Genomic DNA, 13,990 nt, shown 5'->3' with positions numbered 1-13,990 from the left:
CTACATTTTTAGTTTAATTTTATGTACATATATATTTATTTTTGCTTTAGACAATAAGTTTTATCTGTCTATAATATTTTTATTTGTATTCAATGCAATTTGTTTTAAAGCAAAACTGCCTAAGTAACTGAGTACTAGGTGAATTGAATGTAAATATTTCGAGCGAGAGAGCTCGTAATTAAATAGATTTGCCTAATGTAATACATAAGGTTGTAAGTAAATAATATAAGATGTGACCGCTACAGGCTGCGATGCAATAATAAAACTGCCACGAATTCTTATTGTTAATATTAAATGTCCGTTCTAAATAATATTAACGATATACTCGTAGTTTACGTAGAATGCGGATGAAAAAATATTTTCTATTTATGTAGGAAGTTTATAGTGACAATTCTATAGCTGTTCAATGTACTTTAACCTAGTAACATTCCTTAGTTAGTCTGAAAAAGATTAAGGATCGTCTGACCCTGTGGTCTATCACGAAAATTTCATAATAAAGTATGTCAAAATGTGTATGTAATTTTTCGTTATACTTTACGCTCGATAGATGGCGCTGTACAAATATAAAACAAATGTCCATGGAATTACGAATGCTTGCACGTAAATTTTTCATACCCTAACCTAATGGGCTAATGGTTACTTGACTTATAGTTTTTAGTTGACTTCAATGACGGCTTTAAAATACGCAGTTTCTTGCGCGTGATTTACCTTAGAGCCTACTTTATAACTTTATATTCTGTACCTACGATGTAAGATGCCAGAGCTCTGGCCTAAATGCAATAACCTCAGTAATTTTATTTACATTAAAAAAAAAAAAAAATTAGTCAAGTTAATTTACATATTTTATTTTAGTAATGATATTTAAAATGTGTGTAAAATGTAATTTTACATTTGTTACTGTTAAAATTATTATAGATAATTATAAATTTAAGAAAACAATTATATTTATTTAAAATGTTTAGTTTTAGAAATTTTTTAGATGTAGTGAAAAGTACCAATGCGGTCTAGTCATATTTATTTGAATGTAATCGTCACACAGGTATTTAAAACATATGTACATTCAGTTAAGAGTTCACTGCCATAACTCCCGTAGAAAAACATATTCCTATTTCAGTTTCCGTATGAGTGCTTTGATAATGGAAACTAATAGATATTTGAAACTTTTTAAACATCGTACTAATCACTGCGCAGAACGCAATGTTAGGTGTAGCGGCGCGGGAGGAAGGCTCTACGCAGTTGGAAAAATCACCTGAAGCCCTCATGATATTTGACAAATACCATACTAAAGTTTACCCAGGCTATTGTTATTTTGTTCCGATCGATATTAAATGATCTGTAGATATTTGTGTAGAGAGAGTTTGTGAGTTTTAATGTACATATGTTAGATAAACAATTTATCTCAGCATGGCGATCCTCGGGTAACAGAAATCATTCCAAATGTTATTTTAATGTAGTCTGTTGATTAGCGTTGTAAGACTGAAAATAAAACAATGAACGTGAAACAATCTTTTTTTTTTCTCCCAAATGTCAATCGTGATCCCTTTTGGTTTTTTTTTTAATTAAGCAAAATGACATTATGTGCATTATAAGTAATGACCATAGACAATAATAAAAGATGTATTAGCAAGTAATCTTAATTTAGTTTTTTCCAATCGATTAATTAACTAATTCTCAAACCGAAATAAAACATGATTATTTAAATTAAAATGTATTTTGTACAACCCTTAAAATTACACTTAACGTGTGGAAATAAACTAGCAACAATACATTAAAAAATGTCCTAAACATTAGCTACAAAACTTAGGTATAACAATATATCTAAAATTACTTACCGTTTCATTTCCTAATTGATGTTAATATGAGCCACATAATGCAGATTAAAAATATTTTGGGCAAATCTATCAAATATGGCGCTAAATAAAACGTTCTGTTCCTATAATTGGGTAATGTCGGTGTTGCCATGTATAGTGGTGTGCCAGTCAGCAGTCAGCAGTCAGCAGTCAGCAGTCAGCAGCCGTGGCGCGCCGGCAGCAGCGACCAGATGAACACGTCGCGGAACGAGGACCGCCGCCGCAGCAAACACCGCGCGTACTGCGCCAATCTGAACAATGTTATAATATTTACTATTACACATAAAACAACTTCAAAATACATCTGATTTATGTATAATAATTGAAAAAAAATGTAGAAAGTGAATACCTGAGCAGTGGGTGCGGCAGCCAACGCGCGCGCGCCTCCACCAGCTGGCGGTCGCGCTGGGCCAGCTCCGCCTCGAGCCGCGCCCGCAACGCGCGCTGCTCCTCCGCACCACGGAGCACCAGCGCCAGCCGCGCCGCCAGCCGCAGCCGCATGCCGGAGCTGCGCAAACGCGCCCTAAACACACACATTATATTAAGAGAAACTGCTGTACATAGGTGAATACAATTAGATCAGTAGTTTTTACAGTTTCTCCGTTAGGGAAGAAGTTAATTGGTGATGCCAAAATGGCGACATATGAACAGATGGTATACTGACTGGTGCTCGGTGTGTATCTGTAGCGCGGCTGCGTCGAGCTCGCGCTGCTTGTCGGCCAGCTGGTCGCACAGCGCCGAGGCCTCCGTCTGCAGCGCGCCCAGCACCGCCTCGCGCCGCCGCACCTCGTCCTCCAGCCGCGACACCTGACACGCGCTCACTCAAACCTCTGTACATGTAACGAAGTGCTACTTAGTGCAGACTCAGGCCTCACCGACTGTGTAGCGACGTCGCGCTGGGCTGCGAGGTCCGCCTGGGCCGACAGCTGCAGCGCCAGCGCGCGCTCCAGCGCCCGCGCCGCCACGTTCGCCGCCTCCAGCTCGTTGCGGCAGTTGCGCCACCCTGTCCACCATCACGTTATCGAGGCCCATATGCCTACAGTCATGAGATATTCTCTTATAAAAGGAAATGTGTAAAAGTGTTACCGATGCTCATTTCGGAGGCGCGGTCCTCCGCCGCACTCACGTCGCCCTCTAGCGCCCGCTTCTCCTGTGGAATAAAATACCACTTCGTAGAAAACTAGACGGGTAGAGTAAATTGCGAATATAATATCTGTCCCCATAACGGTATCGCACCCTCTCGAGGAGGGCCTTCTCGGCTTCCCTGTCGTGCAGCAGCTGCTTGAGGCGCTGCAGCTCTTTGAGAGCCAGCCGCAGTTTACCGCTGTCCGCTTCCAGCAGCGACTTGAGCGCCCACACCTGCACGCGCAGCCGCTCGCTGCTGCTCACCTGCACAACGCTACGACTCTTACACTACAGCTGATTGTTTCTATTTAGAGATTTGGATTAGCGTTACAGGTAATTTTCTATCGTATTTATTCTAATTAATTGTGGGGCCATACACCTACTATAGTGATCGATAAGCAGGTAGAGCTCAAGGTCGCGCGCCCCTTGCATTACCAACCCCAGCTCTATCTCAAACTACCCCAACAGACCACGCAACCCTCGCCTCACCGCGGGGGGCATACATCGGCACTAATTTAAAATTAAAATGTCATTTATTTAATAGGTCATTGCTCCTTTAAAGCTCTTTCCTCACGCATCGTGAAATTATTTTAAAGTTATAATTTTGCATAATATTTAAAATTGTGTTGTATTTTCTAACACAATTGATAGCGCAATTGACCACGATTCCAGTTCATGTTCATATCACATCAACTCAACATCAACTCTGTCACGCTACCTGGACCTCGAGGGTTTTGCGCAGACAGCGCAGGTCGTGCCTGCGACGGCGCCACGCGGTCAGAAGCATGAAGCGGGCCACGCGCGCCGCCGCCTGCTCCTCCGCCAGCCCTCGCGGCCCCGCACACCGCACAGATACACCATTTTCAATCTCCTTTCTAATAAAACAAATACACACCCTGTCACTACTACGAACAATACGACTCCTAGTGAATAAAGAAGCATGGAGCAAGCAAGCCTAATTAATGATAAAAAAATTAATAGTGTTTTGTTTGACTTTACGTTTCAATGTGTTTTCCCTTTGAAAGGGCCAAGCCAAGATATTCCTTTGTAAATATATTGAGACAGCCAATAGAGCTTCGATTCGAGATTCGATGTGCGGTCGTAATTACAGACACCGAGTACATGTTTCCCTCACCTTCTCTTTGCTATCCTCTTGCTGGGCGTAAGATCCTCCAGCGAGGCGGCCTTGTGCGCGACGCGGGGCGGCGGCGGTGGCTTACTGAGCTCTTCAAGGCAGCTGCGGATACGCTGCAGGTTGCGGCCCGGCGCCTGCCCGCGCCCGAACTTGCTCACGGGCACCGAGTGCACTTGCTTGCGAGGGTGTGCAGGCTGCACGCGGCTGCAACGCGTCATTGCATGACTATTACCTATTTCTTACTAATTATAGGCAAAAGCGAAAATATGGATTGGTTATGATAGACGGATGAGAATGTAGCGAGCGATAGCTACGATTGAAGACATAAGCAAAAAATAAGTTCAGCATTCTGACGTAGCCCGTATCCTCTGCTTTACCTTTAATCCATATTTACGAAACCACAATGACATCTAACAATTGAAGTGTAATGATTCTCATTGCTTTGATGTAAACACGTAATATACGTAAGTTATTGTTAAATAAGTATCCTACAGCAGTTCGTATTTTACTCCTCATACTTATAACCTTAACAAATAATGAAAACATTTTTTAAGATATCATGAAGTGGTTACTGGTCTTAAAAAAATCTTTTTACACAAAAGAACCAAGAATTATATTATAAAAAAAAAAAACTACTCGTCAAACGATTTCATCGAACCCAAACTCGAGGAGGTTGCGTCGTTTGACTGCTAAGTTGCTATGGCCAATTACAGCTCCATCAGCAGATCAGCACCATGTCATTATAATATTGTATTGTGACGCGATTTACACATGTAAGCTTAATCAGTAACGAGGAAGTGGATCAATCAACATTAATTTAAGTACTAGTGCAGGAAATATTGATACATTGAGGACGTCTTTGAGAACAAACACAATTTGACAAACTGCGTACACCCATGACGCTAGTCATTCGTCACCACAGGGAAAACAACAATGTTTCGAGTGGACATCTACAGCCTGTCAACGCGCGCCCAGTCACAGGCCACGTGGACTTGAGGTCACCATGTCTACGACGTATATTTCGTCAAAGTTGGCCACATTTCGTAGTACATTATGACCACATGAAATTATCTGCCCGCAGGTCACAAAACAAACTTAATATTGAGATAAAAGTTGACCAAAGCAAGTTCCCAGCTAGCTACCCCATCCCCATACATCGTAGAAAACTGCACGGTTCCTCTTTTATGATCTTTAAAGATACTTGTACCAAGCATTCGGAAAAAGACCAAGATGGCCTACATCTGACAAAACGTGTCCATCTAGATATGGAGATCTGGCGTGCTTATCTTGAGTTTTACATCATACACCAATAATTTCACAAGCCGTGACATTTTTTTTTAATTTGAAGGCCTAAAATAGTGTTACTGGTATGAACTACATTAACAGCCATTAGCTCGACGAAACCTTTAATATCATCATGACTACTAACTCTAGAAATATGAGAATAGCCAGGTAATTGATATTTTAACTTAAAAGCCAACAAAATACTCACGCAGTGGGTGTGGAGGAGAGGCTGTACCATTCGCGAGACAACTCCCGCTCAGAGATGTCGCCGGCGCCAGTGCGGACAGGCGGCGAAGCATGTTGGGCCATTTTCGGTGATTGTTCCAGCATTTTATAAAAATAAATCGATTAGCAACAAATGATCTCTTTGAAAACGGTTGTCAGATTGAAAGCTGACGTAAATTTGAATGAAATATTACTTTTTTCGAATGTACATTTAACAGTGCTTTCAGTCAGCCTTACATTCATGAAGATAATGAAAAAGGTTGCAGTAGTACGTTATTTTCGATGATGAAATGTCACTAAGCCTTAGTAACAGGCCTTTGGCAGGTACTTTTTTTTATTAGGTATTATTATGAAAAAAGAATCGCAAGGAAATGTGTACAAAACTAGCATTCCTACATTTTGCTTATGATTTCTAAACAGCAAGTGTAAGTACTCCTGTTCAAAGTAATTTGTCTGGTAGAGTCAGCGGTGCCTCCTTGGCCGGCGCCAGTCGGGCTTCGCCCTGTACGGGGCAAGGGCTAGGGCGCCGCTCCGGCTGGCGCCGCGGCGCACCCTCGCACTTTAAATTATTCCTGATCGTATCGCACCGACGCCGTTTTGACTGCCTAGGTACCTGCACCTAGGTTTATTATGATGTGTCAATATGAATTATTTAATTTCTGGTACAAAATTCTGTTAGTCGTCAAGAAAGGCAACATTGTATTTATTTAACGACAACTTTAAAATAAGCAATTATAAAACTAACCAACATGAGTCTGTTTCACTATTCTATTGGAGTAGATTAGGCAGGTTTTAGACTTTGCCATTTAATTTCAAGTTTGCGTTCTGTTCAAAATTTTTTATTTTTTTATTTAATATTTGAAGCTTTTTAAATTTATTTTTATTAATGTTAAACTTATTTATGATTTTAATCACCTCAGAAGGTGTGACATTTGAAAAATCAAATAAGAAAACTGTTGTATACATGCACGTTATCGCACAGTCTAATCAAAAATTCAACAACACCTTATAACTTATTTTATAAAACGCGTAATACTACGCAATTCAGAATGAGGGTAAAATAGGGGAAAGGGACAAGGGTTACATTAAAAACGCTTTGATATTTGAATCGAGGTGAAATGGCAGGTTTGGCGCCACACGCGAAGTGACAGCGCGTTGCCACCGCGCCGCCGCGATGCCGCGCCGCGCCGCCAGACGTCGCCACACGCTACCTTGTCGCGACCATAGACAACCTATAGGCTGGCAGCCGGCACCGCGCCGCCAGGCCACCACTCCGCGCGACACACACTGAGTCATGCTTGCACTTGCAAAACAAACGAGCCCCGAACGAACTTTCTAATCACAACTTGGTATGCTTGTAGAAACCGATGCTAACAGGAAAACGAACAAATTAATTCAATACTAACTGAACTGTAGTGTATAACATTTTTCTTGTTTTTGAGAGCAATAGCCTCAACTTGTCTTACTTCTTTGAAACTACAAGCCAATGTTTGTACAGTGCAGCGGGCTAGATCGGGCAAACGACCCCTTTCACTAGCACTTTTCTAGTTATTCTCCTATTTCTGTAAGTCCTTTTTAATTGACACACACAGAGTCTTTAAATGGTCAAGGTAGAAGACCCTTAGTATAGATTAATAATTAACAGTTCCTAGCACAAATCAAGATACTAAGATATCACGGTTCAATTCATGTTCATGCAATAAAAGCTAATTGTACCAAATAATAGAACGTTTAGAGCTGAGCGAAGAAAGCGGCGTAATGTTTGAAGTTTGACGCTTAAACTAAAATTTAAAAGAAAATGCTTCACTGCGGCTTTTGCTCGGATTGTTTTATTAGAAGTAAGCGAATTTAAAGTAAATCTTGGTAAATTGGCGTTTATTAAATGAATTAATTAGTAACATAGGCGGATATTACAAATGTCGTGTGTAGTCCTCAAGGGTACGGATACCGCGCCTTAATCTACATACGTCGTCCAAGATAACATGCTTCCTTAATACTCTACCATTTTTTGTACACACAAGAAATGATTTGGTCTAATATTACTTAGTAACAATCGAGTTTTTTGTAAAGCAGCAAACTATTTTTTATCTGCTATCTCTGTTTCATCTTAAATGTGGTCTCCACGGAAATACTTAGGCTAGGTGAACAATGTATCGATATTTTCTCTGCAAATTCACCTCTAATCTAGTTTATTTTTAAAAGTGACTGGGGTTTATGTGCATTTATACGAAGACTGACTAATACTGAATTTATTGGTTTTATTGAAAAATATTAATCGGTTTTGGGCTTGATCATTTTTTAAAAAGTAAATAAAAGGTAAATAATTACCTATTAAATTACTACACTCTCACAATACAATATATACATGTATTTTTGAATTCTACAAAATGCGTAAGGGTGGCGGTGACTCATGCCGCCTAATCAAATACGTATTATCAGACTCTGAAAGCGTCCCACGCATTACAGGATCGTTTCTAACAACCTTGTGACTCATACAGGGGTTGCTAAATGAAAAGAAAAACTTATGAGATACAGTAATAAGATAATACTGCAGATAGATTTTATACTACATCGGAAAATGTCTCACTTGGCAACAAAGTAAAAATTTCATTGCAAAATAGACCGTAACTACAATGTTTTCAAACAATGTTAGAACAATTCTTAGGATCATAGTAATATAATTCTAAGAATTTAAGATAAGTATTCAAAGCATATAACTAGTGTTACAGTGTTTAATAATGTAGCATAAAATATGGCAATAAATTAGAAATAAAACGCGGGAAACAGCAGATTAGATTCTGTTTTGTTTTTCTCTCGCTCCTTCGTATGTTAAAAAGTTTTGAATCTGCACTGCGCATGCGCGGCATCCGCATACGTCACTATGCCCATGTGACGGTTTACCACCAATAGAAAGTCTTCTGTATTGGTGTGCGATTTGCAGCTCAAGCACACAGTAACGAATTATCATCATTTGACGTTCACTCCGTCGGACGACAAAGTGTTAACTTTTGTCGATCGTCTTTCGATTATTTTTTTTCATAAATTTGTGTTTAATATTTGTTGTTACTTTACAAATTGCGCTAAAATAAAACAAAAAGTGAGTATAGTGGTGAACTAGTTTGTGTTAAGTTTATGGATGCGTGCATGCTGTTTTCGTCGAGACCTTGATAACTAGTTCCTTGGACGAAAGAAGAGCCAGTTATTATAGGATCATGCCCGAAGAGGTACGTCTTTAGTTTACGTATAGTGAAGTCGACCGTGCGTGTTTATTTCCTGATCGCTTACTAACCAGTGAGGTTTTGTGTTCAAAGTTCGTAGAAGCAGTCTAAAACGTAAAGTGCGTTTCGTTCAGTGCTATTATGACGAAGTTAAAGTAAATGTTCGCCACCGAAGGACGGCCGTGAGGTGTCTGCCAGCTAGACATTCGATAAATATTGAAATGGACAACGACGGAGGTAAACCGTAAAGAAACTGCATGTCTCATTTTTATGTCGTCCGTTGGCAATTGACACTCGCGCCTGCCACTTTGCACATCGTTTCTTTTTTATTTCGCTGGCTGAATCGGAGTCGGTTTGGCTAGGTCTTTCATTAGTACAATTTCAGTCTGTACTGTAAATAATAGCTTCTTTCTGTCTGTTGCTCAGCTCGCTGAGTGTGGTTCTAAAAATATCCCTAACGCTGGCCGCAATCGCCATCCGCACATACATCGAAAGTAGACTAGATGTTTAGTTTGTTCGAAATTTCTCTAATAGTTGCTGAATTTATTACACATTTTAACAGCTTTTAACAATGTAGCATAGTCTGTAGTTATTATTAATGTTTATTTTTTTCAATCATTGTTTGTAAAGTTAAATAACATGTGATCTATTTTTTCTGGTCCATTTTAAATGCTGTATTGCAAATGAACTGTTAATGGATTCTAGTAAGAAATTGTTACACTATATTTATCCTTACATATAATTGTGTAGATAAAAATAAGATTGATGCCAACATGTCACAAAAATAATTTAAAAAATATGTATTGGGCTTCACTTCCCACTTTTACCTTTAAAAGTTGTATGCAACAAATCAATTTATACCAATTACACATAGTAAGTTGGTACATTATACTATGTTGTACGACACACAAAAATCCTTGTTATTTTTAACTTTTTATAGTAATTAACACTAAGTTGCATGTTACAAGGTAAACATAATAGTAGTCTAATTCTATATATAATAATAGTCTAACCTCTTTAAATTTGAAGCGCCAATAGCCCAATGGTTAAGGGTACATATTTCCAATCACACGGTCAAGAGCTTGAATCCTGCCATTCCTTATTAAACCCTTTCCTAGCACACGTCAACAGCTTATTTGGAATGGTACAGGACATATTGGTAAATCAAAACAAAATTGCTAATATTTAAAAAAAAATCCAATATGTAAATGTGGATTTCCACTGCAGCAACACTTGAATTAATACATATTGTCATCCCTTTTATGTTGACTGATAAGACAGAGACAACAATATGTATACGGCACAACAGTGAAGTTCTACAATAACAGACATCTGCTGTATTATTACTAATGTTATCAATTACCATGCATACAATTTCTAGACATCCAATTGCTCTTTGATCTTTTTATCATAATTGCGGTTGAATGTCTGCTTTTTTGTAAAGTGCACATTTATTGTATGTACAAGCAAGCAAATATATTCATAAATATGCATAAAATGACATTTGTCAAATTTTCAATGTTTGTTTGAATTTTTGGTAGTGTGCTTTGTTAGTTAGTTACCGCTACTCCAAGACTTCTTTGCGTGTTTCTTTCATGCTTCCTTTCATAGTCAGTTGAACCTAGAGAAGTCAGAGTACTAGACTGCATTATAGAGGTTTCTCTCTAACCCAAGTTTTTGCTTATGGACGGCATCCATCACAACCAGATTATGTCTGTTTCCTATAAAGGTTTTTACTTATCCAGGTTCAACTGTATTACGTGTATGACAAATATATTAATGAAACAAAATGGACAAAAAATTTTAACATTTACACAGCACTTACAAAATTTTCACGCTTTTTAATTTGTCTTTTTCACAATATCAAATGTAGTTTTAGGTAAACTTTACTAGCTAGACAAATGTTAGGATTCAATGTTCCGGTAAAACAAACCAAAAAATGATTAACAACGGGAAACAGAAATACATTGGTGCTCTTTTTACCGTATGTTTGAAATTTCTCAAAAGTGATAAGCTCCGTTTCTCAGTTGACAAACTACACACTAAAACCCTGTAGTCAAAAAATAGCAATATTTAGTTGTTGTTTTACTGCATCTAAAAGATTCTACATAAAAATCATACATGAGGAACTGAGTGAAAATTAACAATTAGCAATCTTACTTCTTACTCATGCGAACATTGTGATGGATGGATGGGTGTTTGTTTGAAAGTATCCCCGAAACGATACAACAAATCTTGATGAAATTTGGCACTGATGTAGAACATAGTCTCAAAGAACACATAGGCTAGGTATTATTTTTTCTTGTTCCGCGCGGACGTAGTTGCGGGCGACAGCTAGTGATTCTTGTAGGCATTAGGCAACTGAGATTTAATAGCACTTATTACGTGCAATTATCTCTGCATTGGTTTGTTTTAAATTCCATGAATGAAACTCTCGACAGCCATTCAAATGTATGTATTTGTCTATTGTATTATGACGAATCACTTAGCTCTAACCACTAGGCATGTGTGTGAGTGAGTTTTCCATGTATTAGTAGTTTGTATTGAAAATAATTTTATAACGACTTTTAATCTTTCTCGAAGAACGACGAATTGCGGGATAAAATCCCGCGACAGATTCTTAACCAATAAGCTCTGTACGAGAGTTTTTAAATTCCAATTATTTGCTCAGACTAGTGCTTAGTGTACTGTATTTTAGTGTTTATTTTTAAGCCCTAATATACTTTTTATCAAACCATTTAACTTCAAATATTTTTTTACAACCTAACACCACAAATTATGTCAACTTACGTAACGAATGTATGGAGGGCTTTAATTTAGCAGCATGATGGTGAGAATGAAACTACGTTCAACATTCTTTTATTTTTAATTCGTTTACTAAACGTGCCGACCGAAAACAGTCTACGACAATCGCCAGTTTATAAATCCTATTACCAAACGGTTCACACAGCGAGCACATAACTTTTGGCTGTAGTCCAAATTAACTATATAATATATGTCTTATATACCGTGGTAAAATACCATGCTATCGCAATTTAACTGGAGATATGATTTAAATAATATTCCCACTCATGTATAAAAATGCACACGAAAAATAATACGAATAAAATTCGCAAAAAAGTTGTTTACGAACTTAAGGGCTTTGTCCTTGAGTAGATTCCTTAGTTGTATGCAGTGGCATGTCCGATTCGCATTTTTATTATGTGTTTTGTTTTTGTTACGCGAACTAGGACTTTATCAAGGAGTTTGACTAAAGAAGTGTTTTTTTTCTAGTATTTATTTTTTCATCCGCTTCTTCCAGTTCATTACATTTGCGTTTTCTGTTGCTCCGAGTTGGAGTTCGCTATTTGAACCATTTCATTCATTTTAGAACAATGTTCGTAGTTCAAAAAGCTAGGTGAAATCAAGTCTGCGTAGTATTTTAGTGAGTTTCTTACTTTTAAAAGTTGCAAGTCATGAAATTTACAATAAGTTTAACCGCAAAAGTGAATAAGCATTGACATGCGTAATTACATAAAATATGCATGAAACTGATCAGCTTGTCTCGCGAGCATTATTAATAAAACAAAATTATAAAAGAAAAACGGAAAACAAGTTTGTCTACTAACTTCTCCCCAGAGTTGACGTAATGGGCCACCGGTCGAAGCAAATGTTATTAACATTGTTACTCAGGTTTTCCTCAACCCCGTATACGTATCCGAACAGAGATTTATGTAAGCGCCAGTACCGTGAATGCCTTCATCTCGGGCTGTCGTGGACTGTCACATTTTAAATATATAAAGTTTCAAAAAAATATTGTTGTGAAACTATGATGTATATTCTGCATGTATTCTCTCGAGGGAGACAGAAAGGTTTTTAATTTTTTTTATTTAGTACAACAAGTGATTAGATTTTTGTGATTTACTTAAAGTAAATAAACATATTTGGTGGTAAGCTTTCAAGATGATGCGTCTTAATACTTTCCTTAAGTTTCGTAGATTATCTCTAAGGTCCTTGGCGTTGTATCATTTGTTTATTGTTATTGATGTGCCTAATAGTTCAAGAGACGGAAAGGCTAGCACCACTTACTCTACTACGTTATTATTTACGTGAGTATAATGGCGGATTTGAACCCGCGGACTTAAATGTACTCCGAACATTGAACTATTAGGTAGACCCAGTTGAGAAAAAGATTTTTATTTTAACAATCACACACTAGTAATATGACCTTGGCCTTGGTAGAGCTATGTGTGCACTATATACTCGTAGTACATGTAAATAGTATGACAACATTATATACAACTATAGAATTAATTATGTATATTAAGCCAACTACACACCTTCAGTCGGACTGTTAAGATGAAACAAAAAATCTATACATAATAACATAATAGCCTGTAAAATTATTATGGCGCGTAAATTTAATAACAAACTTATATAACGATTTCAATTATTAGGATAAGTCCAAACATTTAATATTCAGAACAATATTTACATAGATTACGAAGCTACAAACAGAACTTTATATATAATTTACAATATAATAAATATGTATTACCTGCATTCATACATAAGTACATACATATTTGAATGTCTGATGCGATTACTACAACTGCACTCTAGCTGCCGAACTCAGAGTTATTTATTAAAGTCTTTAGTTATATGTTACTATCGTCAAATCTCTGGCTGCGGGTTTCAGAGATTAAAATCTCCTTTCAAAACATTGTTATATCTGTATTTGTCAAAGGTAAAGACACGGATGACGATATATTTTATACAGAGATTTTGGTTTTGGAAAACAATGGTAAATCGTATATCGATTTTATCCATCAATACTATGGAAAGTGCAATGTTTTGTTTATCGTCATAAATTTATTAATAAATTAATTACTAATTATCACAGTGATTTGTCATTTTTGTGATAGTATTTATGATAAGATAATTTTATTTTACAACTAACTGTCGCCCGCGACTCCGTCCGCGCGGGATTAAAAAAAATAGATGTTAGCCGATTCTCAGAGCTACTCAATATGCTCACAAAATTTCATGAGAATCGGTCACGCCGTTTCGGAGGAGTATGGCGACGAAAATGGTGACACGAAAATTTTATATATAAGATGTGAATCAAATGTTGTGCACATATAATACGATGTTTAGAACCCCCCCCCCCCCCG

At 37.6% G+C, this 13,990-nt stretch overlaps 2 protein-coding genes across 4 annotated transcripts in view; one reads left to right on the top strand and one right to left on the bottom strand.

Annotated features, from left to right (window-relative positions):
* Nucleotides 1–2,582: 2,582 nt before the first annotated feature.
* Nucleotides 2,583–5,800, bottom strand: LOC106124564 (uncharacterized). Its single transcript, XM_013321369.1, has 6 exons — nt 5,603–5,800; nt 4,111–4,314; nt 3,694–3,850; nt 3,087–3,239; nt 2,937–3,000; nt 2,583–2,853 (listed from the first exon to the last, which is right to left on the bottom strand). The coding sequence occupies exons 1-6, from the start codon at nt 5,722–5,724 to the stop codon at nt 2,669–2,671; spliced, it is 885 nt and encodes a 294-aa protein (XP_013176823.1). The 5' UTR covers nt 5,725–5,800; the 3' UTR covers nt 2,583–2,668.
* A 2,760-nt stretch (nt 5,801–8,560) lies between these two features.
* The window catches only part of Dorsal (embryonic polarity protein dorsal), a 20,862-nt gene continuing 15,432 nt past the window's right edge, over nt 8,561–13,990 (top strand). The window contains exons 1-2 of one of the 3 annotated variants that reach the window (XM_013324606.1): nt 8,561–8,843; nt 8,931–9,074. In XM_013324606.1, coding sequence (XP_013180060.1) covers nt 9,059–9,074 — 16 coding nt within the window. In that variant the 5' untranslated portion in view covers nt 8,561–8,843; nt 8,931–9,058. Of the gene's footprint in view, nt 8,844–8,930; nt 9,075–12,560; nt 12,689–13,990 lie in introns of those variants that run through there. The other 2 variants (XM_013324598.1, XM_013324589.1) reach the window with 2 other exon arrangements.

Source organism: Papilio xuthus, unplaced genomic scaffold (assembly GCF_000836235.2).
Source record: "Papilio xuthus unplaced genomic scaffold, Pxut_1.1 DF828952.1, whole genome shotgun sequence".
In the NCBI taxonomy this organism is placed as follows: domain Eukaryota; kingdom Metazoa; phylum Arthropoda; class Insecta; order Lepidoptera; family Papilionidae; genus Papilio; species Papilio xuthus.
This window is presented reverse-complemented; position numbering and strand designations above follow the sequence as displayed.

What these genes read in the sequence shown, in the direction of transcription:
- LOC106124564 (XM_013321369.1), bottom strand. Translation starts at nt 5,724, where the DNA reads ATGCTGGAACAATCACCGAAAATGGCCCAACATGCTTCGCCGCCTGTC. An exon ending in AGAAGGCCCTCCTCGAGAGG is followed by an intron (nt 3,001 to 3,086) that starts GTGCGATACCGT and finishes TTTATTCCACAG; the next exon opens with GAGAAGCGGGCGCTAGAGGG. An exon ending in CGCCTCCGAAATGAGCATCG is followed by an intron (nt 2,854 to 2,936) that starts GTAACACTTTTA and finishes GATGGTGGACAG; the next exon opens with GGTGGCGCAACTGCCGCAAC.